Here is a 14565-nt window from a genome sequence, read left to right on the forward strand (position 1 = left end):
GAAGAACTGACCTGTGGTCAGTTTCGGAAGTAGGAAACGCGAAGTTCGTGAGTAGGGCGATGATCCGCGCGCTGCAAACCTTTATAGAACACGCGTCGGTTGTGTACAGCTGCCCTGGACATGGGTGACTCGCATTGCATCTCCCCAGTGTGCGCACATTATTCGTGACTATAAAGCAACTAGCGCCGCCGATGATATGTTACTTTTCTTTGCTGGGTGCAACCAAGGAGGTTCAACCAACCAACGTTCCACTCCATTTCGAGTCTACACAGACGTCGGGGACGTGAGTGGATCGTAGTTGAAGATCACGACGAAAGATTGAGGTATGTTTGCTTTCATGGCTCTAATAGGGAATGGCCGATTAGTGAATATTATACTATAGAGTAATATATCACTCTGTATTTATATAATAATACTCTGTATTTGATATGCGTCTATAAATTACATTCAAAACTGTACATGTAACAGCAGTCTTACACGGTGGTTTCACTGTAGATGAATAACCATGATATGTCTTTTTTAGGCTTTTACATGTTTAATTTGTTAATGCAATGTGAATTTTATCATATCAGTGTCATGTAGAAAGGGAAAATGTCGGCAGGTCCGTGACATATATACAGTATACGGGTGTGAATTCTTGGCGTGTTAGACGTTCCAGTTCGGAAAAAGAGGGGGCGAAGGATGGGAGAAGGAGAAAATATGTTGGGGGTATAAAATTCATATACTGTAAGGCCTTAGGCATTATGCTAAATGTGAGCACTCGGTCATAGTGTTCCCATTGCATGCTTATTAGATGTTTTCATGCGAAACACGCTGCCTTGCAACTTACTCTACTCCAGCCGCGTCCTTCTGTTTCCCAGGTTTGCCCCGCCTATGACTCCATGAGCGGTGTTGGTACAATGTATAATCAAGGAGGTATATACCTCCTTGGTATGATTTACAGACGGTGTGACCGGGGGAGGTGGTACAACACTGGTATTGTATTTACCGTATGCACAACATACAGTGACGCAACGGCCGTCGTTGTTCAATAGGCCTACAATAATGAGCACAATGTGCTCTACACTTCAGTGGTATAGTGTCCCCATGTCCTGTTCATAAACTGTGACGGGTTTGGGGGGTTTTCAGTCAAATGAATGCAAGCAGTACACACATTCAACGCAGACGTGTGGAATATCATTACTTTAACTGTAATCAACCTTGTAAAATCTATTTGGACTGGAAAAAAAAAATAGCTTCGTCTCAAAGAAATTCGACTTTATGAGGGATTGAAATCAATAGATTAAGAGAAGAGGACTTGAAAAAGATCATCGGCAATAATTATTATCTTAATCTCTGTTCGTGGCTTCTTTGTGTACAGAATGATGGGATTGCGCATACTGTAATACAAGTGTATGTGCAGACAAGACCGTCTTGTCATGGGATCGGAGGTCAATAAAATTGACATTTGTGGCCGACCTCACCGCGGGAGCAGACAGACAAATGGCTTGCAATATGACATTCGGGTTCTGAGATCACTCTCATTCCACGATTATCCATGAAATTGAGAGAGAGAGGGGAGGGGGAGAGGAGGGGGAGCATGGAGCTACTGCAGTGAGGGGGAGGGGTGGGGAGAGAAAGAAGGGGACGTGAAGATCGAGTAATAATTCAGTTTGGTGTGAGTCTCCTTGATCATGTGAGAGTGACCTCGAGAAAATGTTGTAAGGTACAACCACAGAACTCTACACACAGTTATGTGGGTACGACTGAGCTAAATCAGGTAACTCAGTAATCAGATTTAAACGTATACTTGTGTACAAGTATATCTCACCTCAGCAATACTGCCTCACACTAGCGACACCAGAAGAAATATACACAAAAGGTTCGATGTCTTTCGTGTGTTTACTGCCCAGGCAAGTCAATTAACTTTTGTCCCCGCTCATTCCTAACAGTTTAAGTAGTATAAAGCCTGAGTCAATGATATTGTATACCGTATAGTTACTGTATATTCCACATGTACTCTTTGCTTCGTATCAGAGACGAACGGAGAGGAAGGGACCGTGCGAGAAAGCCGGCTGCCGACGCCACTAGCATGCAAATTTCGAATGAAACTTACAGATGATAACAGTCTACCCCTCACCCAAAATTTGCAAATAGTGTATGTTTGTATGCATTGGGGGGGGGGGGGGGGTCATCTGCTCTAACCATGTGGTTAAGCTCCATGCATAAACATGGAACTAGCTCCTTGCTCTATAACCACGGAGCTACTAGCTCCATGCTCTGAGAAAATGCTTCGAGGTCTTGCCAGGCTATGGTTCATTATACACATATTTTGTGAATCTATGGCGAAGAAAATTAGATATTCCTCTAGAAAACTTAAAACAAATGTTGTGGAGTATATCCGCATGTGGTACATTACTTTAATCATTTAACTCCGTGGTTTTGACAGAGGAATTATCGTAGAAAACAAGGTAACTAACGTGAAATGTAGCACTTGTCTATGGGACCGTTACACATCATTCGTTTCACCAATTTAAGTGCCTAGATGGTCATCAGTGAAAGAACAGCTCTCATAGGACAGCACAACGTACATGTAGGATAAATAGATCATAGATATAGATAAACGACAGAATCAGGTGTAGATGATGTACAGTTAGTTAAAACTCAAACAAAACCAACACTATAGTATACAATATACTATAATTATACTGTTGGTTTTGTGTTTGAGTTTTGATTAACAGCACGTACATCATCTACAACTGATTCTGTCGTTTTGTGAATAAATTCAGATCATATTCTACGTGGAAGTCGTGTTTTAAGCCCCATCTAAAAACCTTCATAGCGATGCTATAGATATAAAATGAATAGATGAATGTGTAAATGCAAATTTACTTATTTACAAATAGGAGTCAAAGGGGGCCTGAGCTTTCGATGATTCTGCTGGACGAAGATTCTGCTAGGATCGAAAGCTCAGGCCCCTTTTGACTCCATTTTACTCCATTTGCTCGCCCTTACTGGATAAGCTTCTTTTTTTTTTTGCTACACATATTTACAAATAGATGAAACAATCATTGTGGATAGGTAGCCTATATACGAAGGAAATATTAAGAGAATAAACATGTGAGAAAGATGAGATCATAGATTTGGAGAGACAAAGGGAAGGGAGAGAGAGAAAAGAGAAGGAAAGAATATGTTTATATGCTTGCAATATATTCCATCTGATACAAGCGAAGGAGAGAGTGAAATAAGAAGGAAAGAATTTTATAATGTATATGCTTGCAATATATTCTATCTGTCACAAGCGAAGGAGAGAGTGAAATGAGAAGGAAAGAATATGTTTATATGCTTGCAATATATTCCATCTGATACAAGCGAAGGAGAGAGTGAAGAGAAGGAAAGAATTTTATAATGTATATGCTTGCAATATATTCTATCTGTCACAAGCGAGGAAGAGAGAGAAAATGAGAGAAGGAAATAATCTTTTGATATTATGCTTGCAGTATATATTCCATCTGTGACAAATACTTAAACCTTGCAAAGAAACATATTACGACCATCACAAGTGGAAGACCTAAGTTTTGACGCTCCCATGTGGCAATAATACCCTCCTCAGAAAGAATTACTAATTTTGAGTAAATTGGCAGGCCCCTGTGCAGGTGAGCTAACAACAACAGTGACACGAAATCGACATGCACTTCTATATTACATTGTTTGTGTCTACATTGCAATGGGGGGGGGGGGGGGGGGAGGGGGTGGTTTGGGTGATGAAGCTGATTTTTAGTGTTGAACCCACATCTAAGCGGAAACGAACCCTATCTATATTCCGATAGAGAGTGTTGTGTAGTTTCTATTGCATTGTATTACGGGTGAGACGGATGCGGGCGGGCTAGCGTTTCCTCAAATTTCACTGTGGACGTTGTGTTTCACTAAGTTTGCTGCTATCACTGAGTTCACACGTGCTTGGGTTAATTTTCTTTCTAGGTCGTCTAGTATTACTACTCGCATAGTGGTGGTATGTACTGTATAGAGATATTAATGTAATATAAAAGGTAAAAGAGCGCTGGTAGGTTAGAAACTGGTATAGTGTTGTGTTACTGAGGTAGTTACAGCAGTGCGTTTATCTGAGACGTTGGTGTTGATCCGAGACTGGTAAAGAGCAATCTTCAAGTAAAAATGAAATATTGGGAGCATGCGCCCTAACATAGTTGTGCCAGTATGATTGAAACATTTTTGCTTGGGATAATCACTGTATTAGTTGCACAGTACACGGCCGGCGCCACGTTTTTAAAAGTGGGGAGGGGCCCAGTTTATATTTTTTGGTGCCACTTCCGGGTCTCAGCAGCTAACAAACAAACAAAAAATTCAAAACAAAACAAAGCAAAACAAAAAAGGCCTTCCCCGCACTTCAAAAAAACCCCTCTGGTACAACTTCCAATCGGCTTCCAATCGATATCGACTAACGAGCAAAGAAAGCTTTTTCTGGTGCCACTTCCGGGGCTGAGCGGTTAGAACCTAGGCCTTTGTATCATGCAACTCCCCCGGTTGCGCCAAGTAACGGTTTTGCAGCAGATTTTAGTTGGTTGCTGTCGCGGCTTTAACTAACTTGTGTTATCACGGCAGACTCGTACATCAATCCGGAAATACCAGTAATAATATTCTGCGACACCTCTTCTTTCGACTGTCAGGTTTAAGTTACAGTGTTTTCAGTGGCGTGCTAATGTCGATATCGACTTGGGTATAAAATTGCGGCCGTGTTATGATGACCTGATTTATATCTGGGGGTCATAAAATTATTTATGTCTGAGGTTGGTGGATGCAGACATAGTCAAAGGTATAGTTGTTGAATTCAGAACGTTCCCATAGCGCGAAAAGTGACGAAATAATTCATAGTGAAACGCAGTAGTAGGAAAGTGTAACTTCGATACATACCATATGTTGACAAAGCAGCGACACGTTTTGTGGTTTGGTTTTCAGAATTATAATTATACAGTATCGCCAAATACCAAGGTCATTATAACATGTCTCTGTTTATGGTCAAAGACGAATTTTATTTAACTTTGTAGCCGTATAAACCTTCGACAATCCTTTATTTCATGTAAAGGTTGGATGCCTTAGGGATCTGAAATATTATGTTTATTAGCCGTTGTCACAGAAATCAGCCAGGGGTCAAAATGGAGTCGTCATTGATGTAAACTTTATTTTACTTTGGCATGTAGTAGAAAAGTGTGATGTTAACCCATTTCCCCTCTACGTCTGCCCTTTACCTTTATCAGAGAGAAGATTCCGCAACCTTCGCACCTTTGAATTTAGATCAAGATTAATTGGGGGCGCTGTTGCATAGTGGATTTATAAGACTCCGGACTCCCAGTCGGAGGACTCGAGTTCGGTTCCCGCCCAGTGCTTACGTCCGTGGACAAGATGTTTTTATTCACAATGTCCCTCTCGATCCAGGAGTATAAATGGGTACATGGCAACACTAGGGTAATGATAATGCCAGGGCCCTTTGGTAGAGCAGTGGCAACACTGGGCAACACTGCATAGGCTACACTGAATAAAGGAGACATTACTTTTATTATTATTAATATTATTATTATTATCATCATCATCATCATTATAATCATCGTCATCATCATCATCATCATCATTACAATTTTTAACATTAACTGTTATTGTTGTTATTGTTAATAATGTTATTGTTATTATTAATGTTGTTTTGACAGAATCATGGCGTCTCGAATAGCGCTCATTACTGGCTGCTCATCGGGTATCGGCTTGGAGACGGCTGTACGACTGGCCCAGCGCGCCAAGGACCCGCTGATCGTCTACGCGACCATGAGGAACATGTCCAAGAAAGGCGAGCTGGAAGCGGCGGCAGGGAACGCCCTCAATAAAACCCTCTTCATCCGAGAACTTGACGTCACAAAGGAAGACACGATCGTGGAAACGGTCGCTCATATCTTGGATACCCATGGACAAATAGATGTGTTGGGTATGTTATTTTTTAACTTCTATGTTTATTTTCAGGAACACAGCTACATATCATTGTGTATTCAATTTTCGTTACAGTATGACGCGGATTTAAAACATTACTGAGATTCAAAACTTTCTTGTTCTAAATTCAGAAAATAAATATCTGGGACTTAAGCGTAGGCTACAAGATTAATAGTCAGTTGTGTTTTGAATCACGGAACTTCAACATATAATTGGGTCATGGGGTCAAGAGGAAGAAATTATTGGTAACACCAACTTTTGAAATGATGATAACGATTTGGCAATGATAATATTTGTGTTGTCGTTTTTATTGTTTATTAATGTCTTGGCTGAAACTCACAAATCATTGATGGAAACAGCGATTTCATTTGATTGTGACGTACACGCTTGCAGAAGGGTTTTAATGACGTAATCGTATTTTGTTTTCTAGTGTGATTGTATCCGATATCACCGTTAAGTTTGAGCAGAAGCTGTACAATTTGAAAACTATATCATTTTTCTATGGTAGATTGACCCTCACTTATCTTATCAAGGTAAACTTGGATACTGAGTAACATTTCCGTTGAGTGGCATTTACTATTCTTGTTGTTTTTTCCCCTATTCTTTCAGTGAATAACGCTGGCATTGCCGGCCCTTGTATCCCCGATGTGACGAGCATTGCTACCTTCAAGAAGATGTTCGACATCAATTTCTTCGGGGTCATTCGGATGACCCAGGAAGTGATTCCGCACATGAAGCGGCGGAGGTCGGGCCGGATCATTAACATATCTTCATTGGCGGGAATTATGGGTGAGAAACCTGTCGTGAGAGTTAGATTGGAATCATTTTTGTTCAGTGGTGACGACATATTGTATGAGGCAATGTTATGATGTCAAGCATGAAAAAATAATGGCTTTTCAACCATAAAATGTGACTTTTGGTTGTAGCAAAGAGATTTATACGCACTAGAGTGCTCATTGGACATACGAATGCTTTCTAACAGGACGTCTAAAAGTGAAGGGCTAAAGCGCACGCGCTGTATACTGATGGCAATCTATAGCTACTTCCAAGTCTTATTTTTGGATTTTAAACAGTAGTTATCTTCTGTAAAAAAAAATCTGGTGTTTTAGTTTCGGGCATAATAGAGCACGGGTTTAAACTATATTGCTGAGGGTCTTTTTCATCAAGCATTCAATTGCTAACTCTCTTGGAGGATTCTGCGCCTTTGAAAGTTTCTACAACAGATATTTGGCGCTACACAAATGCTGTGGACCATCATCATCATTTGTTTGCTTGTTTTATTCACGACATAAATATCTGGGACTTCAGCGTAGGCTACAAGATCAGCAGTACAAGATTCATATAACCAGCATGATAACTTCAACACATACAGGGTCACAGGGTCCTCCACATAGGGTCATATGGTAAGCACTTACGAGGCGACAGTGCGTCGAGAGAAGTGGTTCCCACTGGCGGAACCATTATGAATATGCACGAAAGGGCGGCTCCCATCTCGCACTGATGTATAAGTGGGTCGCGTACGCAAGCTTACACGATTGCGACTGAGTGTAAACGCTTGCACGGTCGCAACTGCCAAGAACAATGTTCGCCAAGTTTGATCAATTAGGAGTACTTAATTTGTTCGATCATTTTGGTAAAGTTGTTTTTGAAGGAGATGAGGGGTATTCTCAGTTGAATACGTTTCTTTTTATTTGTTTATTGGGGATAGAGATGGGCTCGAAAAAGAAAGATCGAAAAATACACTATTAGATTGAAATCTGCTATTTACGTAGAATGTCTTTACTACATGTGGAAGTTCATCTTAACCGTACTTCATCAGAATTTATTGTAATTAATGACATCATTTTTATGGCAGGTACGTATATAAAGGGAAATAATTGTCAAAGCATTATTTCATCAACAAGACTTAGGGTGCATAAAATATGAATACGAAGAAAGAGGTTGATATGATTTTCGTGGAGATAAATCTCAATCAGAACAGTAACAAAAACGAAAACAAAAAACTAAACTGATGCGACGGCCGAGTAATGTGAGGCAATAGTATATACAGTGAGGTCTGGTCATTAGTGGATTTATCTATGAAATTTGATTTCTAGCATAAATATCTGGTACATGACAAAATAGAGTTACAAACTAAACAGCTGTGGCCTTGAATTATGTGTTGTGATGTGATCTGAGCGTGGAAAATGAGAATACCTTAGTTTATATTATTCTTCTCATGTGTCGTGTGTTGTATATAGATTTAAAAAATGAGGCGGCCGTATTAGAGTGAGGTCTGGTCACTAATGTATTTATCTGTGATTTCGTTTTTCTATTTCTAGCGCTAATATCGGGTTGTTGAGTTACAAACTAAACACCTGCAGCCTTAAATCATTGTTGTGATGTGATTTGCGTATGGAAAATGAGAATAGCCCAGTATTATTCTTTTGCCTATTCTTGTTTTAAATCTATACAACACACTACGCATAAAAATAATAATAGACGAGGTTATTCTCATTTTCCAAGCTCAAATCACATCATAACACATTCTCATTTACAATGTTTAGATTGCAAATCTCGTAACAGATATTTATGTTGCAATTCAAATTTCATCAGTATATTTGCACATGACCAGACCTCACTCTATACTGTCGCCTAGTTTTTTAATCTATATTATAGAACACGCATAGTATGTGAGAATATTACTAATATACTCTAATTTCCTTTTCAAATCTATGAAGAAAAACCCTACGACCGGATCCCATTCTATCATCCCCTCACACCAGTCGCCTCATTTTTCTGTCCGCATCCCCTCACCATGCACGCATATGCAATAAACACATATGTAATGACTTTGATATCTTAATAAAATATGTTATAAGGCCTATTTTCAATGTTTTACTGCTTTGATCAGAATGATTCTTCTCTCAAAGTAACTCATGATATTGACCTCATTCTTTTTATTCATTATTCTATGCGCTATTAGTCTTACAGAGGAAATTAGGCTGTAGCAATTATTTCCATTTATACCTACCATAACATTGTAGATGGTATCAATAACTAGAACATTTAACTCAGATGAAGTACGGTCAAGATGAACTTTTACAGTAACAAAGATATTCTACGTGAATAAGAGATTTCACTGAGTGTACTTTTCTATCATTCTTTTTCGAGCCCATCTCTATTCCCCTTCCCCATAAAGAAGTAAAAAAGAAAGGTATTAAAATACCCCTCATCCCCTTCATGCACAACGACACCAAAATTAGGCAACGGTCACAACCCCCGAAATCAGCCTGCTCGGCGACCGGTCGGCGAGTTTTTGGCCAATTTCGGTCGGACAACGACCGGTGATCGACCAATGACCGACCAGGCACCACTGATTTTTAGGGCATCGGTCGGTCGCCGCTGAAGTTTTAACGCGGGGTTAAAATATCAGCGGCGACCGACCAGTTTTCACTCGCTGCCCAAATTACGCTCGGTGTTCGAGCGGCAACCGCCCAGGCACTGGCCTATTCAAACGGTCACCGCCGAGCGATTAAGGGAACAAAAATAATAGAGACAAAAATGACAAAAGCACAGAAGAAAACCGAGGGAACAGATTGAGCGGTCGCCGTCTAGTGATATAGCGACTAAAAATGATAAAGATAAAAATGACAGAAGCACTGAAGGAAACCAAGGACTAGATGGGGAAGAGAAGCCAAGGCAATGTAGAAGAATTAATAAGTAGGGGTAGGGATAGAGGCAAGGAAACCCCACCAATATCTCAGCATCTCATCATCTCGGCAACCTACATGAGGGACATGGAAGACATGGACAGCCACTTTGGGGCACAAGAGATGAAAGCTGAAAGTTAGTGTCGATATGTAGACTAAGTAATATAATGGTTTGGTTACCTTATCATTTATTAAAGGCCTATTGAATGAAGAAGTCATGAATGACAAGAGATGGGGAAATGAAAACATGAAATTAAATAGGAATAGAAAAATACTGTTAAATATAGAAGCAAACAAAGATATTTAGGAAAATTCTAATGTGTTCTAATCTTTGTTCCATCTTGGCTTTTCCTCCCTTTCGTTTAATTTCCTACTTTCTAGTTATCGGTGGTTTCACATAACTGAGGTTTGGTAGCTGTTAATCTAACTCTTTAAATCTAAATCTTTAGCCTCGAGTTTTATCTTAATTAATTAATTTATTATCACATCACAAATCATATAGGTACAAGAATATACCCAGGTAGCTCGTGGGAAATTTTCGGCAGAGGCCGCCGGTACGCCCACGGGACACCGGTAGATGACTTATCGATTACCCGTTGGTCGCTGAGCGATTTCGTAAAAATCGGCCGGTGGCCGGTGGGAGATCGTCTATACAGTTGCCAGTGGTGCATCGCTTGGTGACTTAGCAAATTTTTTCACGTAAAATCGACCGGTGACCGACGGGAAATAGACAGGGCAGCGCTCGGGCATCGCTGGGGTTTTATAGCCTGCTCGACATCTCCAAAAACTGCTGGGCGGTGCCAAAATTTCAGCGGCGACCGAGCAGGCTACAAATCGGTCGGTCGCCGCTCTTAGTTGTGACCGAAGTCTTATCAAAACAAGTAAGGACTCCTTGATTACAAACTTGGTGATCCTTGTTTTATAATCCTTGGCAGTTGCGACCGTGCAAGCGTTCACACTCATCGTGCAGGAGTGTAGCAGCCATGTAAGCGGCCCAATGGTGGGAACCTCGCACCTTTTACATATTCATTACATATATAATATATATATATATATATATATATATATATATATATATACACACACATATATATATATATATATATATATATATATATATATACATATATATATATATATATATATATATATATATATATATTTATATACAGTGCGAGAAGAAGAGCAATCGTGGACGTAGCTAGGGTCCTAGCTACGTCCACGATTGCTCTTCTTCTCGCACTGTATATAAATAATGAAGGAGCTACACTGGTGCTGTAAATGGTCGAGACCCCTTCTCGCAGTCTATACATATATATATATATATATATATATATATATATATATATACATTTTATATAGATTATATGCCAGTTTGGGCGCCAGCTTATGAATAATTAATAGGCGTGTGACCTTTGGTGGTCAATCCTGGGAACCAATTCCACTTCCCTTTAAGCATTGTAAGTGCCTATACCTCAGCCAGGGAGGTGCGTCAGTCTAGGAGCTAAAATAGCTCCCCCGTGATTTTGCTATCATTGTTTTAGAAGTAGAGTTAAGTGATCTTCTAACACAGGTTGTTCTGATGGCTGTATCATGGTCTTTTTTACGCTTCCGAGTCCGTTGGTATATCCTTTACGTTCCAGCGCGCTGGGCATCATCTTGCATTATCATAATAGTGAAAAGTGATATTGTTTTCTCATCGTCTGTGTTTCATTGAAGGTGTGATGTTTTACGAGATGTACGGGTCGTCCAAGTTTGCACTCGAAGGGTTCTCTGAATGCTTGGCCATATCCCTGCGCCATTTCAACGTCTGGTGAGAATGAAATTTTGAATCCCACCGTATTTTGCTGTCGTCTGTCTCTCAATTATATGAACTTATGCGGTGCACCGTTGCTGCGTTTGTCATACCGTAACTAATCATTATCTTCATCAATGTCGTGTTGTTTTATTGGTCGTCATTCATATTGGGTGATTGAAGTGATAAAGTATGTTAAGTTCAATGCAACTCAAATCTATTTTCATTTTTTGACGGCACGTGACATACACTTCGCTCTTTTGGTGACAAAAGAATGATGTAAACGGTACATTGTAAAAGGAACAGAGTGTATAACATTAAGGAAACATTATAATACATCGTTGTAGCACGAAACTTTCAAATAAAGCATTGTAATGACACATTACACTTTGGCTATTAATTACTCTTCTATTTATTTCATACTTCTGAGGTAGGTTATCCACTTTTCCGTGTTGTCGTATTCTTTATTCTTCTTCTCTCCTTTTTCTTCTTTCTCTCTCATCTCTCCCTCTTTCCTATCTTTCTTGCTTTGTCTCTCTCTGCATGTCTCCGTCAATATATCTCTCTCACTCAGTCTCTTTCAACTCTTTCGTTTAAATGCAATTATTGCAGGGTAAGCAACGTTCAGCCAGGACCTGTCGAAACCAAAGTCCTGACCAATCCAGATGTGAGCGACGTTCTCCGCGAGCAAATGGACGATCCGAGAGTGGACGAAGAAACGCGCGAAATGTACAAGACGATCTCGAAGCGCCGGGAGACGATGCTGACGGCCGCCGGCGGGGCGCAGCCGGCGTCCGAAGTCGTCGATGTGGTCGAGGAAGCGCTGGACTCGGAAAAGCCGCACTTCCGGTACCAGACCAACGAGGTGACGAGGAATCTGGCTGCGGAAAGGTTCAAGGATCCAACCGGGGACGAAGCGATCGAGAAGTTTCTCATGAGATAGTCATGAGCGCGTCGATGTTTGATAACAGCCTAGCCTTTTGCAATGCAGCAGCTCGCTATGCACTCGCACGCACACAGCGGTCGGATCTCTCGCAGCTCGCCTCTCGCGCGCTGTGTGTGCGAGTCCACTGTCACGACTGTCACTGCTCTCTGTGTGCGTGCATGTCCTCGAATTATAGCGAGCAGCCTTTGCAAAGGGCTACCCAGCAAACACATAACGTTTTCAGAACGTTTCCATAACTTTTTTTTGGAGGTTCCGTACGTCTTCTTATAAAATGGACGTTTTTTGAAACGTACACACAACGTCAAAGTTGGGACTTAGCATTTACCGCAAAGCACAGTTTTTTTTAAAACGTTTTAAATACGTCAATGGACGTTACAAAACGTATTTATTATGTCTGCTACGTCTTCGTCCTTTATAAACGTCCACAAAACGTTTTTATTTGGTCTGCTACGTCGACTTCGTCTTTAATGAACCTTGAAAAAAAAACCACGTTTTTATAAGGTCCGCTACGTGTTCGTTATTGGTTTCTTTATCATGAATATTCATGCCTATTTATGAATATTCAAATAAGAAAATATAGGATTTGAAAACTAGTGGAAATAGATAAAAGTCATTGAAATCTAAAGATTTATGCTGTTTTCAAACTTTCTGTGTTAAAAGATAAACTTACCAACGTTATTGTTCAGTTATTCACAATCTCGTATTGTGTTATGAAGAGGTATTTTCATATGTTAATAGGCCTAATTAAGGTGTGTGTGATCTAATTTTAATAACCACGTCTTCATGCATTACAACATTTTGCTGGTCTATAAAAGAATGTATTACAGATTCATCAGATTTGAATTTGATGTAGTATAGACCGTTTCAATTTCGATGACCTATTCACCTACCGCCGCTGGCGGCGCTATAACGGCCGCCATAACTGGGGGCCAACGGGGGCTTCCAGCGACCTAGCTACCCAGCGAGTTGCACTTGCAGCTAGCAGCCTAGTGTACCCATCGCGCATAGTTAGCCGGGCGCGGCCGCATGCGCCGCCGGCGGCCGCTGCATCGGGGACCGCCGCGCTAAAATTGTGATTGTTTACTCACTATGGAAAAGTCATTCAGCGACATTTATTGCCTTTCTCTTGGACAAATTGAGTAATTCAAACATATCGATCTAGAATGAAAGCTTCAAAGGAAGGTCCAGAAAAAAAACAAACAAACAAACAAACAAACATACATGTATTGTGCAGTTGTTGGGTGCAAAGCCGGAAAGGGAAGCTGCACGTCAGTGTGTGAAATTCAGACACAACTGACGCATGATGAATATATACATTTAAGTGAAATAAAGCGGAATAAAAAATGCACAGGGGCCTGTCTTATAAAGACTTGTGATAGAAATCAATCACAAGTCTTGTGTGTGCTGCAATGAAAGTTGCGATTGATTTGGGGACTTGTGATCGATTTGAAGGCTTTATAAGACGGGGCCCAGATTTTTGAAACAAACTTTGGCCTATCCCTACTAGAATCTCTATTTAAATAGGCTATCACTGCATATTCGTAAAATAAAGTTGTTCATTTTAGAAGACAAGTTCAGATCAAAGATTTTGAGAATTCACTGATTTTTTTTTTTTTAAAATGCTTGGTGCAATACTTACCAAACACTTCCTGGCTGTACTAGTTTCTATTATGACAAACATTTTAAAGCCTACACTACAGCTAAATGAATGTTTCAAATTGTGTAAAAAAATTCTTATAATTTTTTTTTACTTCTTCACTAAGCGTTCAGCGTCAAATTGACCATATTCAATTCTGGCCTGGAACTCTGAATTTGAATTAATGAAGAGATACATATAGATATTAATCTGCCATGAATGGTGGCAAACATCCGTTCCTTATCATAATTCATATCAAGAAAGTTTTGATTTGAAAATCACTTTTGCACAAATTGTAGATTATAATTTTAGGCGTTAGCGCGATGTTAAAAAGTAATGATTAGACCTTAAACAGAAGAAGTTTTGGTTGTTGGCATCAGGCGAAGTAAATTAATTCATTTAGTTTATACGGCTTAGAAACGCCTAGATTTGCCTTCAGTTTGGTTTAAAAGTTAGTTAGACTTGCCGGAAGCTAGTGACAACCGAAAATGATATAGGATGTATCTAGGATTCTAGAAGTCAATAG

At 40.0% G+C, this 14565-nt stretch overlaps 1 protein-coding gene across 1 annotated transcript; it reads left to right on the forward strand.

Moving 5' to 3' along the window:
• Positions 1 to 222: 222 nt before the first annotated feature.
• LOC139723651 (retinol dehydrogenase 8-like) lies at positions 223 to 12574 on the forward strand. Its single transcript, XM_071634877.1, has 5 exons — positions 223 to 323; positions 5700 to 5968; positions 6580 to 6759; positions 11382 to 11475; positions 12070 to 12574. Exons 2-5 carry the CDS (start codon positions 5704 to 5706, stop codon positions 12398 to 12400), a joined length of 870 nt encoding a protein of 289 aa, XP_071490978.1. The 5' UTR covers positions 223 to 323; positions 5700 to 5703; the 3' UTR covers positions 12401 to 12574.
• The last annotated feature ends 1991 nt before the right edge of the window (positions 12575 to 14565 follow it).

Source organism: Diadema antillarum, unplaced genomic scaffold (assembly GCF_040938485.1).
Source record: "Diadema antillarum isolate AM-2024a unplaced genomic scaffold, OU_Dant_1.0 scf00000197, whole genome shotgun sequence".
NCBI classification, from domain to species: domain Eukaryota; kingdom Metazoa; phylum Echinodermata; class Echinoidea; order Diadematoida; family Diadematidae; genus Diadema; species Diadema antillarum.

What these genes read in the sequence shown, in the direction of transcription:
- LOC139723651 (XM_071634877.1), top strand. Translation starts at nt 5,704, where the DNA reads ATGGCGTCTCGAATAGCGCTCATTACTGGCTGCTCATCGGGTATCGGC. An exon ending in TTCATTGGCGGGAATTATGG is followed by an intron (nt 6,760 to 11,381) that starts GTGAGAAACCTG and finishes GTTTCATTGAAG; the next exon opens with GTGTGATGTTTTACGAGATG. An exon ending in CTGCGCCATTTCAACGTCTG is followed by an intron (nt 11,476 to 12,069) that starts GTGAGAATGAAA and finishes CAATTATTGCAG; the next exon opens with GGTAAGCAACGTTCAGCCAG.